Source organism: Strigops habroptila, chromosome 2 (assembly GCF_004027225.2).
Source record: "Strigops habroptila isolate Jane chromosome 2, bStrHab1.2.pri, whole genome shotgun sequence".
NCBI classification, from domain to species: domain Eukaryota; kingdom Metazoa; phylum Chordata; class Aves; order Psittaciformes; family Psittacidae; genus Strigops; species Strigops habroptila.
This window is the reverse complement of record NC_044278.2, coordinates 26112470-26126140: the sequence shown is the minus strand read 5'-3', so window position 1 is coordinate 26126140 and position 13671 is coordinate 26112470. Positions and strand designations below refer to the sequence as shown.

The 13671-nt window shown below is 40.2% G+C and overlaps 1 protein-coding gene across 2 annotated transcripts in view; it reads left to right on the top strand.

The window, feature by feature from the left end:
- Positions 1-13671, top strand: part of APP (amyloid beta precursor protein) — a 216363-nt gene that overhangs the window by 36041 nt on the left and 166651 nt on the right. For both annotated transcript variants that reach the window (XM_030477303.1, XM_030477302.1), the window contains exon 2: positions 268-435. In XM_030477303.1, coding sequence (XP_030333163.1) covers positions 268-435 — 168 coding nt within the window. The remainder of the gene's footprint in view (positions 1-267; positions 436-13671) is intronic.

Below are 13671 nucleotides of genomic sequence, written 5' to 3'. Positions count from 1 at the left end.
GTGTTGAACCAAGTTGATAAGGTGACAATTTTGGGCAACAGTTTGGTTACAGCTTTAAAATCTGTGTTACACTGTTGGATTCTGGGTGTCTATGAAGACTGCATTTACATTCCTCAAATCTGCCTGAATCAAACAGTTTCAGCCTTTGCTGCCATGGGTGGGTAAGCCTAGAGTTTGGTTCAGGCTTGCTTGAGCTGTTCCTGCTTTGGATGGACTGAAGTGTCAGGCGTGAAATTAAACCTTTTTTGTTGTTTCTTCTTCTTCCAGGTGCCAGCTGATGGAAACGCTGGGCTGCTGGCAGAGCCCCAGATCGCCATGTTCTGTGGGAAACTCAACATGCACATGAACGTGCAGAACGGAAAGTGGGAGTCGGACCCCTCTGGCACCAAGACCTGCATTGGGACAAAGGAAGGGATTCTCCAGTACTGCCAGGAAGTAAGTCCCATCCTCGGGAACAGCTACGGTGGTTGTTCTCCTGAAGCACCAAGCCGCAGGGGTGTGCTGGAGAGCTGAGTCTGTAGGGATCTTCCCTGTCTATTTTCCTTTTTCTCTTTCTCTCCTGCTCCATTGCCTTTTTGTCCTTTTTAAAGAGGCTGTCTCTAGAGCCTGTTAAACAGCTTTGAAAATTGGTTGCTGGGGGAATTACAGGGACTGTCGTTGGGCAGTTTTGTCCCTGTGTCTTCTGCCCTGGGGGGATAATTTTTGTATAGTGTATGCACAGTGAGCTTCTTACAAAGTATTTTGAATAAAGCTGAGGTGACAGTTTATTCTTTAAAATGCCTTTGTTCTTTCTGGGCTGGTCTTGAAAGAGTCAGCTGTAACGTGTGTTCTGTCATCCTGCCATGACACTGAAATGCACTGGGGCAGTCCAGAGTTATTGGTCTCTGCTGCACAGTGAACCATTCAGGGTTTTTTAATAGATAAAGCTTGCCCTACAGATGAAGTCACAATGACTGATTTCATATTAGAGAGCAGAAACTTCTTACCACTCAGTTATGTCCTAAGAACAGATTGTGGATCTAATTTTGTTTTGTCTCCATGCTGTGATAGTGTGATAACCTCGTACCAGTGTGTGACAATGTGAAAAGAAAATGCAGATTTCATGCCATGAAACAAAAGGGCATGGCTTGAGTTGCTTTAGTCCTTATGTCTTTCTGTACCATCTCTGCTTTTATTTTTTTTTTAAAGCAGGGGCTATTTCTTATTGCCATGGCAGTAGCTACATTGCTTCCTAAATGTCAAATCAATTCCTGTGAAAATGCCTCTTCAGAAAGCAAGATAATTCATGCTTCAGATCTCTGCTCTCTTAGCATCTTCATTCCTGTCCTTTCACCCATTGATTGTTCCTTCTGTTTCTTGCAGTGTTTTACTCAGGGTTTTCCCGGGTTTGGGCTTTATGGTCTAGAATATTCATTTTAAGGAAGATATTCTAATGGTTACTAAAATTGATTCTTCACCAATAGTTTTGTCTTTTTACTGAGTATTACTTTGTGAAATTAATAGTATTTTTGTTTACTGCTAACAAAAATAACAAATGTAACCTACTAGTAAAGTTCTGGAGGTTTCTGCAGGCCTTCTGTTGTCTGATTTATCTAAATAAAGTTGGTTTATGCATAGTGAAATTACTGAAGGTGAGGAAAGGAGTAAGAAGGTGGAAGTAGAAAAGCAGTTAATAAATGCCCATAGGGTAGTAAGTCTCTATTTAAAGTTACAGAAAGAAATACGTGAATTTACAGGAATTAAGAGTAGAAAGTTCGGGAGGTTTTAAGGCATGAATAGCCCAGTAGGTTGGCAGTTCAGTTAAAAATGCTGCTGGTAGGGAAGGGCTCCAGAATGAGGACTTGGAACTGTAAATCTCAGCTGGATGTCAGGTCATTTTGAAATTGTGGGTGGCATTTAAAAAAAAACCCAAACAAAACCCAACAAAAAAACCCTCCCACACCCAAACACACTCAAAACCCCCTCTTAAAAAAAGGGAAAGGAAAGCAAACACAATCAGAAGGTGGTACCCACATACTATTAGATGACAAAGGGAATAATAAGGAAAATATTTTTTTGACTGTTATGTGAGGAAAAATATCTATGCCATGAGAGTGTCCATGTGGTGGCACAGGCACCCAAACAGGCTGTAGAATCCCCATCCTTGGAGACTGGGAGAGCTAAACTGGGCAAGGGCCTGAGCAAACTGGTCTGGCTTAGATGTAAGCCGTAGCTGGAGCAGAGGAAGGTCTGGATGACCTCTCTAGGTCACTTTAGGCTGATTTTTTTTTTTTTTTTTTTTTTTTTTTTTTTTTTTTTTTTGCAAGTCTCAGTTTTTCTTCTGACTGGAGAAACAGAAGAGAGACCTTTGTTATGAGTGTTTTTAAGGGTAAATATTTAAACTTCATTAAATTGTTAGACTTGATTTCTGTACTTGAAAGTTCATTAGCTTAATATTAGATGATCATGTTGCAACTTCAGAGTGTCTCTTTAGCTACAGTTAAAAGCACAGCTTAGGGGGTTCTGCCCTGTTGTGGGGCAAGGTCCTGGCAGGTCTCCTCCCTAAAAATGGGGCAGGCATCTTACACATAATCATATAGATCAGCTAAAATCAGTGTGTGATTAAGCAGTATACTTTCATTAACCTGAAGTGATCAACTCTGCTGTGATGTGTTAAAACATAGGAATCTGGCTAAAAAACCCCCTTTCCTTGCTGTCCTTACCAGTATGCTTCCTGCTTCTTGGTGGGAAACTGCTGGTGTCCTTGCTCTTCTGCCCTGTCCTTCCCTCCCACACGCCTGCAACTGGCTGTAGGACACAAGGCCAGATGCCTGGGTGGTGGGCAGAGCACTGGGCTTGGAAGGTGCCTGGAGTACAGAAGGACTTAAATTTCTCCTGCAGAGATGTACCGGGAGCCTTGTATTATTTTTTTTTTTTTTTTTTGATATTGTCTTTGTTGCCTCTCCTTGTCCATTGCCAGCGTAGGTGGATTTTGAAGTCTTGATGTAGAAAGTGGCAGTTGAGGAGTATTGCAAGGGCAGAAAGGAAGGAATGGGGAATAAGCAGAACCACCTACATGTTTTAAAGGTTTATGTTGCTTGTTGTTGCTTCCCCTCTTTTTGAGTGGGAGCTCAGTGCAGCACAGGAACTGTCTGAATTTATATTTGGACTAAACATCACACAGTTTAAAGATGATAAAGCTCAGACTGTATGTGACTAATTTGAAAGGAAATGGAGATACTTGAATGCTTCCTTTTGAACTTCTTTGACCTCAGTTAAACTCTGCTACTGAAGAAGTGGTTGTGGAAGCACAGTACATCCATCTCCTCTGCCTTCAAATGTGCACATTCTCCAGAGCTCAGCCAGAGCTGGTGGCTTTTCTAGGTTTGTTTTTTTTTAATATAAGAAAATAAAGATTTCTTGGGTGGAATGAGATGCTGGTTACAGAAGTACTATTTACAAGTGGTTTCTTCTGATGTCAAACTAGCTAGCATGCCCATTACATTAATTGTACCTGTACTGAAGAGTAAAATGGCATGGGTTGCTGCAGGACTTGCATTTGACAGCTGCTTGCAGATCATGCTCATGCAACATTGCTTTAGTGTAAATGGAGTGGTTACACCTGCATGTGTGCCAAAATCATTAATGTGCTGTGGGTGTAGTAGCTGACACTTCACATCAAGCCATCAGTCAATCTAGTCCTGCTGCTAACATTGCAGTACCAGCTGTTTCGGAGGGATATTGGAAGAACCCTGCCATACACGATTACTGGATAACCAGCCCCTTGGGAAAGGTTTCTTCCTAACAGTCCCTGATGGATGGTTAGCTGGTGTCCTAAAAGAGGTAGGGACCACTGCACCTTAAGTTTGCTCTTGTTTTGTGGAAGAAGCCAGTTGCCCCCATGCATACATACTCACACACTGGAGCGGCATGTTACTTGTGAAGGAAGATGCATTTCAAGGCCCATCAGCTCCTTGTCTTGCTAAACAGTTTTCATAAAACTGATGTGGAGCTTGCCCTTTGGCAAAGCGTGTGTTTTCAGAGTCATGTGAATATGCAGAGTAGGAGGTTAATTTAGGTGTGCTCAGTTCCCTGTTTAAACAGAATGAGTGCTCACATGGAAGATACTGGTCTATGTTTCATTATATTAGCAATTTTGAACAGCTCCTGTGTTCTAAATTTTATGTCTAGTAGTTAGGATACATTATATGAGTTCCTTGAAGGACTGAAATTATTTTGCCATCTGTGCTGAACTCGGTGTCCAAAATGAATTGTAAAAACAATACTCACAGCTGGCAAAAAATTCATTTTGATAATACATGTTTTTTCTCTACTTAGTTTAATTTGGAGGTGCTCGTTTCCATTTTAAGTATGCATGGAACTGTTCTGTTTCGGGTTGATGCTTAGAATAACTTTCAGATGTAGAGTGTATGTTTGCTCTGGCAGGTGTTAGACCTGGCATCTCTGAAACCATATCATGACTGCTTGGTTTCTTTTGTCCACTTCCTTTCTAAATGTCATTGAGATCCACGAGTGTTTTTTCACTGAACGTGTATTTCTAAAAGTCCTCCCCAGAAATAAAAATAAAATTAATAATGCATGCTGTTATGCTTTTAACTGTATCTTTGTGTTATGTAGAGCAGAAAATAGTAGGGTAAATTCAGATAACAGGTAATTCATTATAACTGTTGACAGAACAGTGTTGACATTTGTAATCTCTAAGCATAATACTTTCAGAAATTACCTTCTTGTCATTTTTATCAAATACTCTGTGTTTATGCCATGGGTTTCACCAGCGACTTTGCCTAAATATGAAGCCACTTCTCAGCCAGATCCAGTACGAGCTGGAATGTGACCATAATAAGGCCTTGAAATGAATTCACGCCACAATCCGCAGCTTCAAAGCAGTCCTCAAGTCCTCTATTTTGTAGATGGGCCAAAAGGGCCATCGGACGACTTCTCTATCTTCATTTTTATTTACTTGTTTGGCTCCCTACTGCCACTGTCTCCGATAATCCTTTTGCACTTGTTGCCCTTGACATGCCCTGGGCCCACGTCAGGCAGAATCAGGCAGGACTGATGGCAGCAGTTTCCCCCCTCTGCAATCTTTGTCCTTGTTGAGAGCTTCTGAAGATTTGTTAAAGGTTTGGTGAACTGACAGGGGTGCTGATGATTTTAAAAAGAAAAAAATAGTTTGGTCTTCTGAGAAGAGAATTTGAGATGTGATGAAAATGGTCTTGCTGCTTTGATAATGGTTTCTCTCCATGTTATGTTGTCATTTTCATCCCAATATGTTGTTTTTATCTAGGCTGCATAATGTGCTGTTTCTAGTTTCTCAAACCAAATAGCCATTGTATTGAAGAAGAAAATGAATTTTAAACCTGTACCACTCTAAATTCAGCAGCCTGAAAAGCCATACATTTTGCTCTGAGGAAAACAACCCATTTAATGAAACATCATGGAAAACATACAGATTTTTGACAGCACAGATTGTCCTTAAAAACAAATGACATTTTCAAGAGAAATGTGTGTTGGTATATTCTGAGATGTGTACAGTCATGCTTCAAAGTTCAGGTGAACAGTATATTAGCACTCTTGGCATTGATTATTGAGGGCTTTTTTTTTTTGCTTAGCTTTTGGTCCACAGCACAAGTTGCATTAGTTCATTCTGTCTGCCACTGTTTAACTCTCATTTGCTTCAATGGAGGCTAACATTTTGGAAATGCAGGGTCTGCTACTTGATGGTATATTTACCCTTAATATGCTCACCATAGAACCCTCTTGAAAAAGAAGGCTGGGCTTTTTAGCCCAGACTGTAGTCTAGCATTTAAATATATTTCAAGTCAAGTGGCTAATGAAACTTGGAGCATATAACGCCTGCCTATGAATGAAATAAAAGGGGTCCCCTCGTATTTTCTCCCTACAGAGACCTTTTTTTTGTATGTCTCAACGAAATGAAAAACATCAGGATCTTAGTATGTTGCTGCTTTTATGATAAATTTTCCAACTCATTTGGAAGTAACACTTTTTTCTTGTGGAAGGAGGCTGCTTCTGCTTTGAGGCTGAGGGAGGAGAAACAGTGAAAATAGAAAAAGATTGTCTGCATAAATACATATTTAGGCAAGTGTGTGCTGCAGTGTTTAATGAAGCTGTGATGCTGCATTTTCCCCTAGATTAAATTTGAATTTCACAGATACGATGGACCAGATGAATGGCTTAACTTAATCTGTGGGTTCCACCAGCGCAGTGTTTGCGCCAGGAATGCAATTATTCCTTCTGTCCTCTAAAATACATGAATGTAAAGACTGTACGCAGGGTAGTCCTATTGCCTTTTTTGGTTCACAGTTGAACTAGCAGACAACCATATAGCATGTGATTGAGATGTCAAAAGACATCTGCTAAATTTGAGATAAAAAAGACAAGAAGGAAATGTTTTACATTATCATCAGCATGCCGTGCTTTGTGCTTGTGGCTTTGCTCCTCAAGGTTACAAAAGGGCCAGGTAACCACACTTGCACAAGTCTCTCTGCATACATAGGGAAGGGAGCGAAGCTCGACTGGTCCAATGCTTGGCCTTACTGGAGCCCAGGAAACTTCTGAGAGGGCTGTGTAGCTTTGGATGGGGTCTGTAGAGTTGTTACCTCTCCTGCACCTGTGATATTGCATGGTGGGGACAACACAGCAGCTCTTTACTGTTGTGTTTCACCATTCGTTTTTCCTTCTTACAGAGATGTCATAGTAAGTTGTCTGCTGTTTTCTTTACAGATACATTTCCCAAACGTCTTATACTGTGTAGGTCTGAGATGGACTGGTAGCAGCTGTCCTTTAGTAAATAATATTATAAGCCTAAGAGATATTAGGCATAAAGTATGATGATTACCTTAAAGAAAGAAAAATGTATTATAAATATGCAGCTGTTACGTATCAGCCCTTTTGAGGAGGAAGTGTCCATGCTGATCTGCTTCCTTTTCCTCTACCATTTTAGACCATGGTCTGGCACAAATCCATCCCACTTTTGCTAAAGGTCATCCTGGGTCCTCCCTAAATCCTGGCAGCTTCCACTGTGATGCAGTTTTTGTTCTTAGGGGGGATGTTTTCAGAGGTAGGTCAGTTTCTTGATCCAGCTTCTGTGTTAGCACTGGCTCCTGGAGAGGTATTAGCAGTAAGTAGACAAAAGATGAAGGAATCGTACTCTGGCAATATCAGACTTGTGTCCAGTTAAAGGCACTGAAACGGCAGCCCTAGCATCTGCAGCTGTACTCTGCAGACGGATGGGAGCACGTGTGACTCCTCCTAAGGAATGGTGGTCCTGAGAGCTGAGAGGCTACCTACAGGGTTTGGAGGTCTGGGTGGTTTTGAGTGCTTAAGGGGCTTTCAGCTCTTTCTGGTCTTCATGCAGAAGACCGGGAAGAGCTGAAACAAAGACACAGAAAGTCTCTGTGCAGGATTGTGTGTGTGTGAATAGAGAGTATACTTTGTGGCTTAGTGCTTTCTCGTGTGGTGGTAGTGTTAGTCGTTTCTGGGGGTTTTCTTTCTTTCTCTTTTTTTTGGGGGGAGGGAAAGAGTCGGTTTCAATTTTCTCCTTCTTCCCCCCACCCCTTTCTTTTTTCCTCTCCTCTGTTTCATCTTTGTTCATCTACTTTGAAATATATGGAAATCAGAAATACTGACTACAGATGTGTTTATTTCACTGTAACAGTGCATATGGAGCTTATTAGTGGCAGTCAGTGGGCTGATCTGTCCAGACTGGTAGCACAGAATAGGTTCATGTTCAGAAGTCTCTCTTTGCAAGTAAAAGGACATTATACGCATAGTTTCAGTTGTCAGTTCTGCAGGCAACAATAAAAAAGGAAAGAGTTTCTTGTGCTCTGTAGCTTTGAAGCTGTCAGGAAGGTGATGCTTGCTTGAATTCGTAGCAGGGCAATGCCCCTAGGTTGGATGGGAGAAATACTTCTTGATTTCTGGAACATTCATTTTTTTTTTTTCCCCAAGCAGTCTATTCACACCGCTTTCTAATTCGTGTGGCAGCATAATCATCTGGTTAGCTTTTATCCAATTAAAATTATTATGTAGTGCTGTACTGAGTGCCTGCTTTAATCTTCCAAAGACTGAATATCTCTGGCTAATAAAAAATTCCACTGATACTCTGTTTTTATAGATTTTCAGAAAATTGTCCTAGATGGTTGTGGATTAATTATAATTATGGAGAGGTTTCTGAATATCTGGGCAACTATTGATGGCTTTATCCACCTTTTTCCATTTTGTATAAATATAACGTGGGTTGGTTTTTTTGTTTTTTTTTTTTTTTTTTTTTACTAGTTTAAACAGAATTTTAGCCTTTAGTTTTATTTTTTTTTTTATTTGAGGAGGGTGAGACCTTAGGGTAAATCTTTGGTAGGGAAAGAGAAAAGAGTCCTCTTTAGCTAAGACAGGAGCTTCTACTAGAAAGATACTGTGTAGTGTTTAGAAGATGCATCACCGTACCTGTTAAAGCATCAGCTTTGTATTTTGTGGGTACTGATAACTGTTGCATATATTAACAGAAAAGAAAGAAAATTACTTGTATGGTAATGAGAATACCATGTTTAAATTTTTTCTTCTGTTAGTCTGGATATGAGAATATATGATCTGATACACATTTTTTTCTTCCTAGCTTAGTTTCTTTTTCTATAAATATCGTTGTAGGTCAGAAGAGAACTGACCCCATGGAAATGTAATGATATGAAAGATGTCAAATTCCAGCTGTTTGAAGAAACTGCACAAGGTTTCCATTAGAATATAAACCAATGCAATTTAATTTGGTTCTTGTCCTAAGACATACGTCTTTATAAGCATTTATAAAACATCTCATGTCCTCCATTCATTACTCACTTCTTCCACTTGGCCTGAGAAGGCAGCTCTGCCAGAGAGTTGTGGTCAATAAATTACTTCTTTGTAAATTCGACTTCTGAGTTGCATATGGGAAACTAATTTTTTGAGGCGGTATCAAGATCCTTTAGTATTATTTTGCTTTTCCTTGTTTCAGCCAATTACAGACTTAAAAAAAAAAAAGTTTATTTTGATGAGTATTTCTTTAAACATCTGTGAAGTGTTGCAGCTTATGTTGCTTGTCCAAGTTCCCACACAGCTTGGCATGTCGGTGCACTCCATCGAAGAGGAATAAAAAATCAGAAGGGATCATCCAAGGAATTACATTTATGCTTCTAAACAAGGAACCTAAGAGGATGTGATAAGACTGATCTTATTAAAGCTGAACTTGTAATATCTTGTAAGTTAATATATGTCTACTTTTTTAGTATTTTAGAGGAGATTGTCATAGAAACTCACATTTCAAGCTATTGCTGAGAACACATTAGTGGATATGCTAATAAGCAATTATTTGCTGAAGTTTGGAAGATGACTTTTAAGATTCTGGTGCCAATATGGATCAGAGCCTCTCCGTCGAGCAGCGGCGTGATGTGTTCCTATCATGGTTTCATTCCTTTACCCCAGGCGTTTCATACCAAGAGCACTGCTCTGGTTTGGGGTTTGGAGCAACACAGAAGACTGAGAAGTCTTCCATATTCAGCCAGGTTTGAAATTCCTCAATGTCCCCACTTCTGCAAACTTTCAGCTTCAGCATCTTGAGCTGTTGTAGCATAAGGTCTGTGGCAAGAACAGTCTTTCTTATGAGACAGGCATATTATATGAGCTAATCTTAGAGTTTCTTACCAAACTAAGAAGAGTGCTGCTACAGAGCTGTTTAGCAGAAGTGTTGAGTTTAAGCAGTACATGCTGTTGCAGAAAGAGTCAGTTTTCTTCCCCTCTTCCTCCTCATTTCTGATCTGCCAGATTTTAGCATATGTCTGATCTTGCAGTGAGGAAATTTAGGGAGCTGAACTGGCACAAAGCTAACCCCCGCAAACAAACAGAAAAAAACATGAGTTTTTCTCTCAACCTGGCTCACCAAGGGAGGTAGAAGGGGACAGCAGGACTTCTTATGGCAGCTAACCAGGGGATGGCTTTGCTGAAGTGTTTGAACAGCCTGAGAAGGAGAAGCTTTTTAGGTATTTTTGAAGGCACTGCATCTTTGTGCCTCTTGGCTTTACGTGTTTTCAGAAGAACACATCCAGTTAATACCCGAATTTCCCCAGCAAGTTTTCTCTGGCGATAGACAAAGACAACAGGAGCAATTTAAATGGGGAAAAAAAATGGATGTTATTATGTCTAAAAGACAGGTGTCAAATCAAGCCTATAATGAAGAACAGGCCACATGTTAGAGATGCAAATGTGGCTCCATGATTTAATTTTGGACAGCAGTAGGGCTATTAGTGGAGAACAAACAGATTTGAAATACCAGAATCTGTGCAGAAAAGGAGAGAAAAGAAGACAGGTGAAAATGAAGAAATGTGAACAAGGCTGTGGTATTTTTAGTCAGGATGATGACAGCAGGAAGGACAGAGGAGAATTGGTGGAAGAATGAAAGCCTGAGAGATTTGACATAACGCAGTATCCTTCTGGTGATTATCCGATCTGAAATTGAGTTTACTTGGGTCACATGCTAGACTCTTCTTTTGCAGGCCTGTCATAAGTATTTCGAGAAAAAGGATATAGACCCTCCATATCAAATGTAGAGTCGTTACTGCTGCTGGTTTTGCTGTTGTTTTCTCTTCTGCCATGGTTTTGCAGCTGGAGGTGGAGTGGGCTGCTCGCAGGAGCATCAGTCTCATGCTGCTTTCTAAGATTAGGGTTCTTTGTTGCTGTTTAGCGAACTAAATTCCTGTCTTAAGCATAATGCAGAAGTGGATTAGATATTTGCGAATTAATGGGATGTATTTATCATATTGTGTTGCCATGTCATAGAAGAGGGAGAAACTCTGGGCTGAGTTACAGGGCGTTAGAGGGTCAGTGTGGCGGTTGTCACAGGGCTGCAGCAATAGGTTGGTTCAAAACTGCTTGCACCGCACTAGGAGTTTGATACAGAGCTATGTGAAGTCTGTATAAATCCTTACGTTGACTTTGCTGCTAAAATTCATCTTTGGAGAAAGAACTTCAGTTTAGTTTAATGTCTCACTTTCATGAGTACCAAACAAATTAACGCTTATCTCTGAAGCAGTTACTCTGCTGAACAACAGAAACTGCTAAGCCACAGAGCGCAGTAATAAAGTAGATTGCATCATAACATAATCCTGAAGATAACAGCATTTAAAGCTTTGATCTGCTTTTTTTCATTTCCAAAAGTTTCAACAGAAGCATAGGTGCACTTCTGCGAGGCGAGAAGTAATCTCTCTCCCAGAATGAGCCAATGCGGTACAGACTGTTAAGGATTTTTTGTTTCTTCATCAGTTTGAAAATACTTTCCATCGAGAAGTACTTGATTGGAAAGGTCAAACTTGATTCATTTATTTTTACTTGGTCCAATTCAGTGAACTTATTTCTTGTTGGAGAAAGGGTGCCAAAGATTTAATTAATTTAACTTAATGTATTGTTTGCCAGTCTTACTCTGAAAGAAAAGTAAAAGAAGAGACATATGATAAATTACCATAGTTGCTTTTACCATTAAAGTTCTTTTTGGATTTTGAGGAATTGGCAAATTGGAGGATTGTGCAAGAACAAAAAGCCACCTGAGCTGGGATTACCCTAATGACTCCAAACATAATTGTTTGTGTAGCAGTTAATGCAAAAAAATACGTTTTTTCTGCTGAGCTACTATTCATGGTGCCAATCTGTTAAATACTGTTGTAGGAAACATTTTTGATGATGAAGAGCAAGTCAGTTTGATGACAAAGGTTGAGTTTGATAGTACTTGTCAAATGGTACTTGAAACTCCTTTCTTGTTATTCTTTTCTTGACACCTTTGTTGGGCTTTCCTATGCAGAATATGCTGCTTTTGAGGTGTTCTGAGCTTGTTCGGTTGGATGCAGCCCCAACAGTTGCGTGTTAATTAGTTGCCTCAAGCAACTGGTTAATTGGGGAATTGTTACACAGTGAACAAGAAGAAGTGATAGTAGACTCTGGTAGATTCCATCAACACCTTTTGTGAGTCAGTGTGCTCAGCATATGGTGTCCTCTTCTGGGCATTTGTAGCTTCTGTTTTCTTAGCTTCAGAATTGGAAACGTTAATCTGCATCATATTAAAACTTTCTTCTTTTTTTCTTGTTTTTTCTTTTTTTCTTTTGATTGTTTTTCTCTTTCCCCTACCAGCAGTCAGAGTAAAGTAACTGAAGGTTTTTATATACTGTCTACTCTGTGAAAGGTTTTTGTGCATCTGCCTGGTAGGAGCCTGTTAGAGGAACCTACTCTTCGTCTCTGCGAAGGGCACTAATGACAAGCATGAGAATAACTAAAAGCTCAGGCAGGAAGAGGATTGATGCTACATGTCAGTCCTGCTCTCTCCATTGACTTTTAAAATACTTGTTCAAGCAGGGTCATGCTTGCTTTCCTGATTTTTAATGTTACCATACCATTTGCCCAGCATGTCTTAAAAAGCAAGACAGGAAACCAACTTCAGTGCCAGCAGTCAGGAATGGCTGAATTTGCAGTGAGAAACATAAGTCATGTTAACACAATAGAGCATTTTCTGTGGTCATGTCTTTGTATTTCTTTGGAGATGGTGTCTCTGTGAGAATGGGATACAAGCTTCAACCGAAACGAAATCCTGTTGCAAACCTCATTGTTATCCCCTTCAAGAGCAAAGTATTCTACAAGCTTGAGGTGTACAAAGTTCAGAAAGTTGATGCTAAGCTCTTAATAATGATAGAAGTATTTACTTATTCCACCCTCATGTACTTGGAGATGGCAGAAGCTGTTTTTGTGTCATGCTTGAGGACCACCTTACTTGAGGTAGTGTGGTTCAGATTTCAAGTAACAGAGCAGTTCACCCAGGGTAGGAGTTACAGCTTGGCAAATAGCTGTGTCATGCTCTCAGTAACCTGTTAACACTGTTACTCATGTGAAGGAGACATCACTTTTTAAATTACATGTTGAAAGCCTGATTCATATAGTATGTGGACTGAGATTTGCCCTTTTGACCGTATGACAGTATCTGGCTGAGATGGTTGCCCTTTGCTTTTGTGTGCTCACACATGGTTTGAGAGAGTTGGGAGATCGGCTGGTGAGAGGCATGGTGCAGAGGGACATGTGCACAGGCATGTTCCAGCTGTGCAGTGTTTTGGATTGGAAAACAGATACAGGATTTCACTCCTTCCTACTCTATCCTGTAAAATTCAGGATCGGCATGTCTCAGGGATTCATAATCAACTTGGATTTTTTTTAAGTTTATTCTAACACTCCCTTTACCAATCTTGCCTTTGAGCACTTGGAAATTTCTGCTTGAAAATAAGGTCTTACATGCGTTGATGTGGAAGTTTAGTTGAATCTGGCTGGACTTAATGTTATGCCACAGTAGTGGTGTTCTGTAGGGATTAACGTCACTGTGGTTAATTGAGTCATTGGGAGCAATTTGAAGTGCTTCTGGTTTCTCCATTTGGCAACCATCCTAATCCTTTTGAGATTGTTCTTTTGTAGGAGAAGGAAAGAAAAAGAATAAAAAAAGCTTTTCACTTTTCTGGCTTTTTTTGAGTTGGTGGATTCAATCTTTCTGTTAGAGAAGTTGGTGTCAGGGTTCCCATTGACTTCAGTGGAGCATGCAATACAAGGCCTCAAAAAGCATTTTGCCATCTGTGTGGGAACAGACTGCAGGAGGAAGAAGGC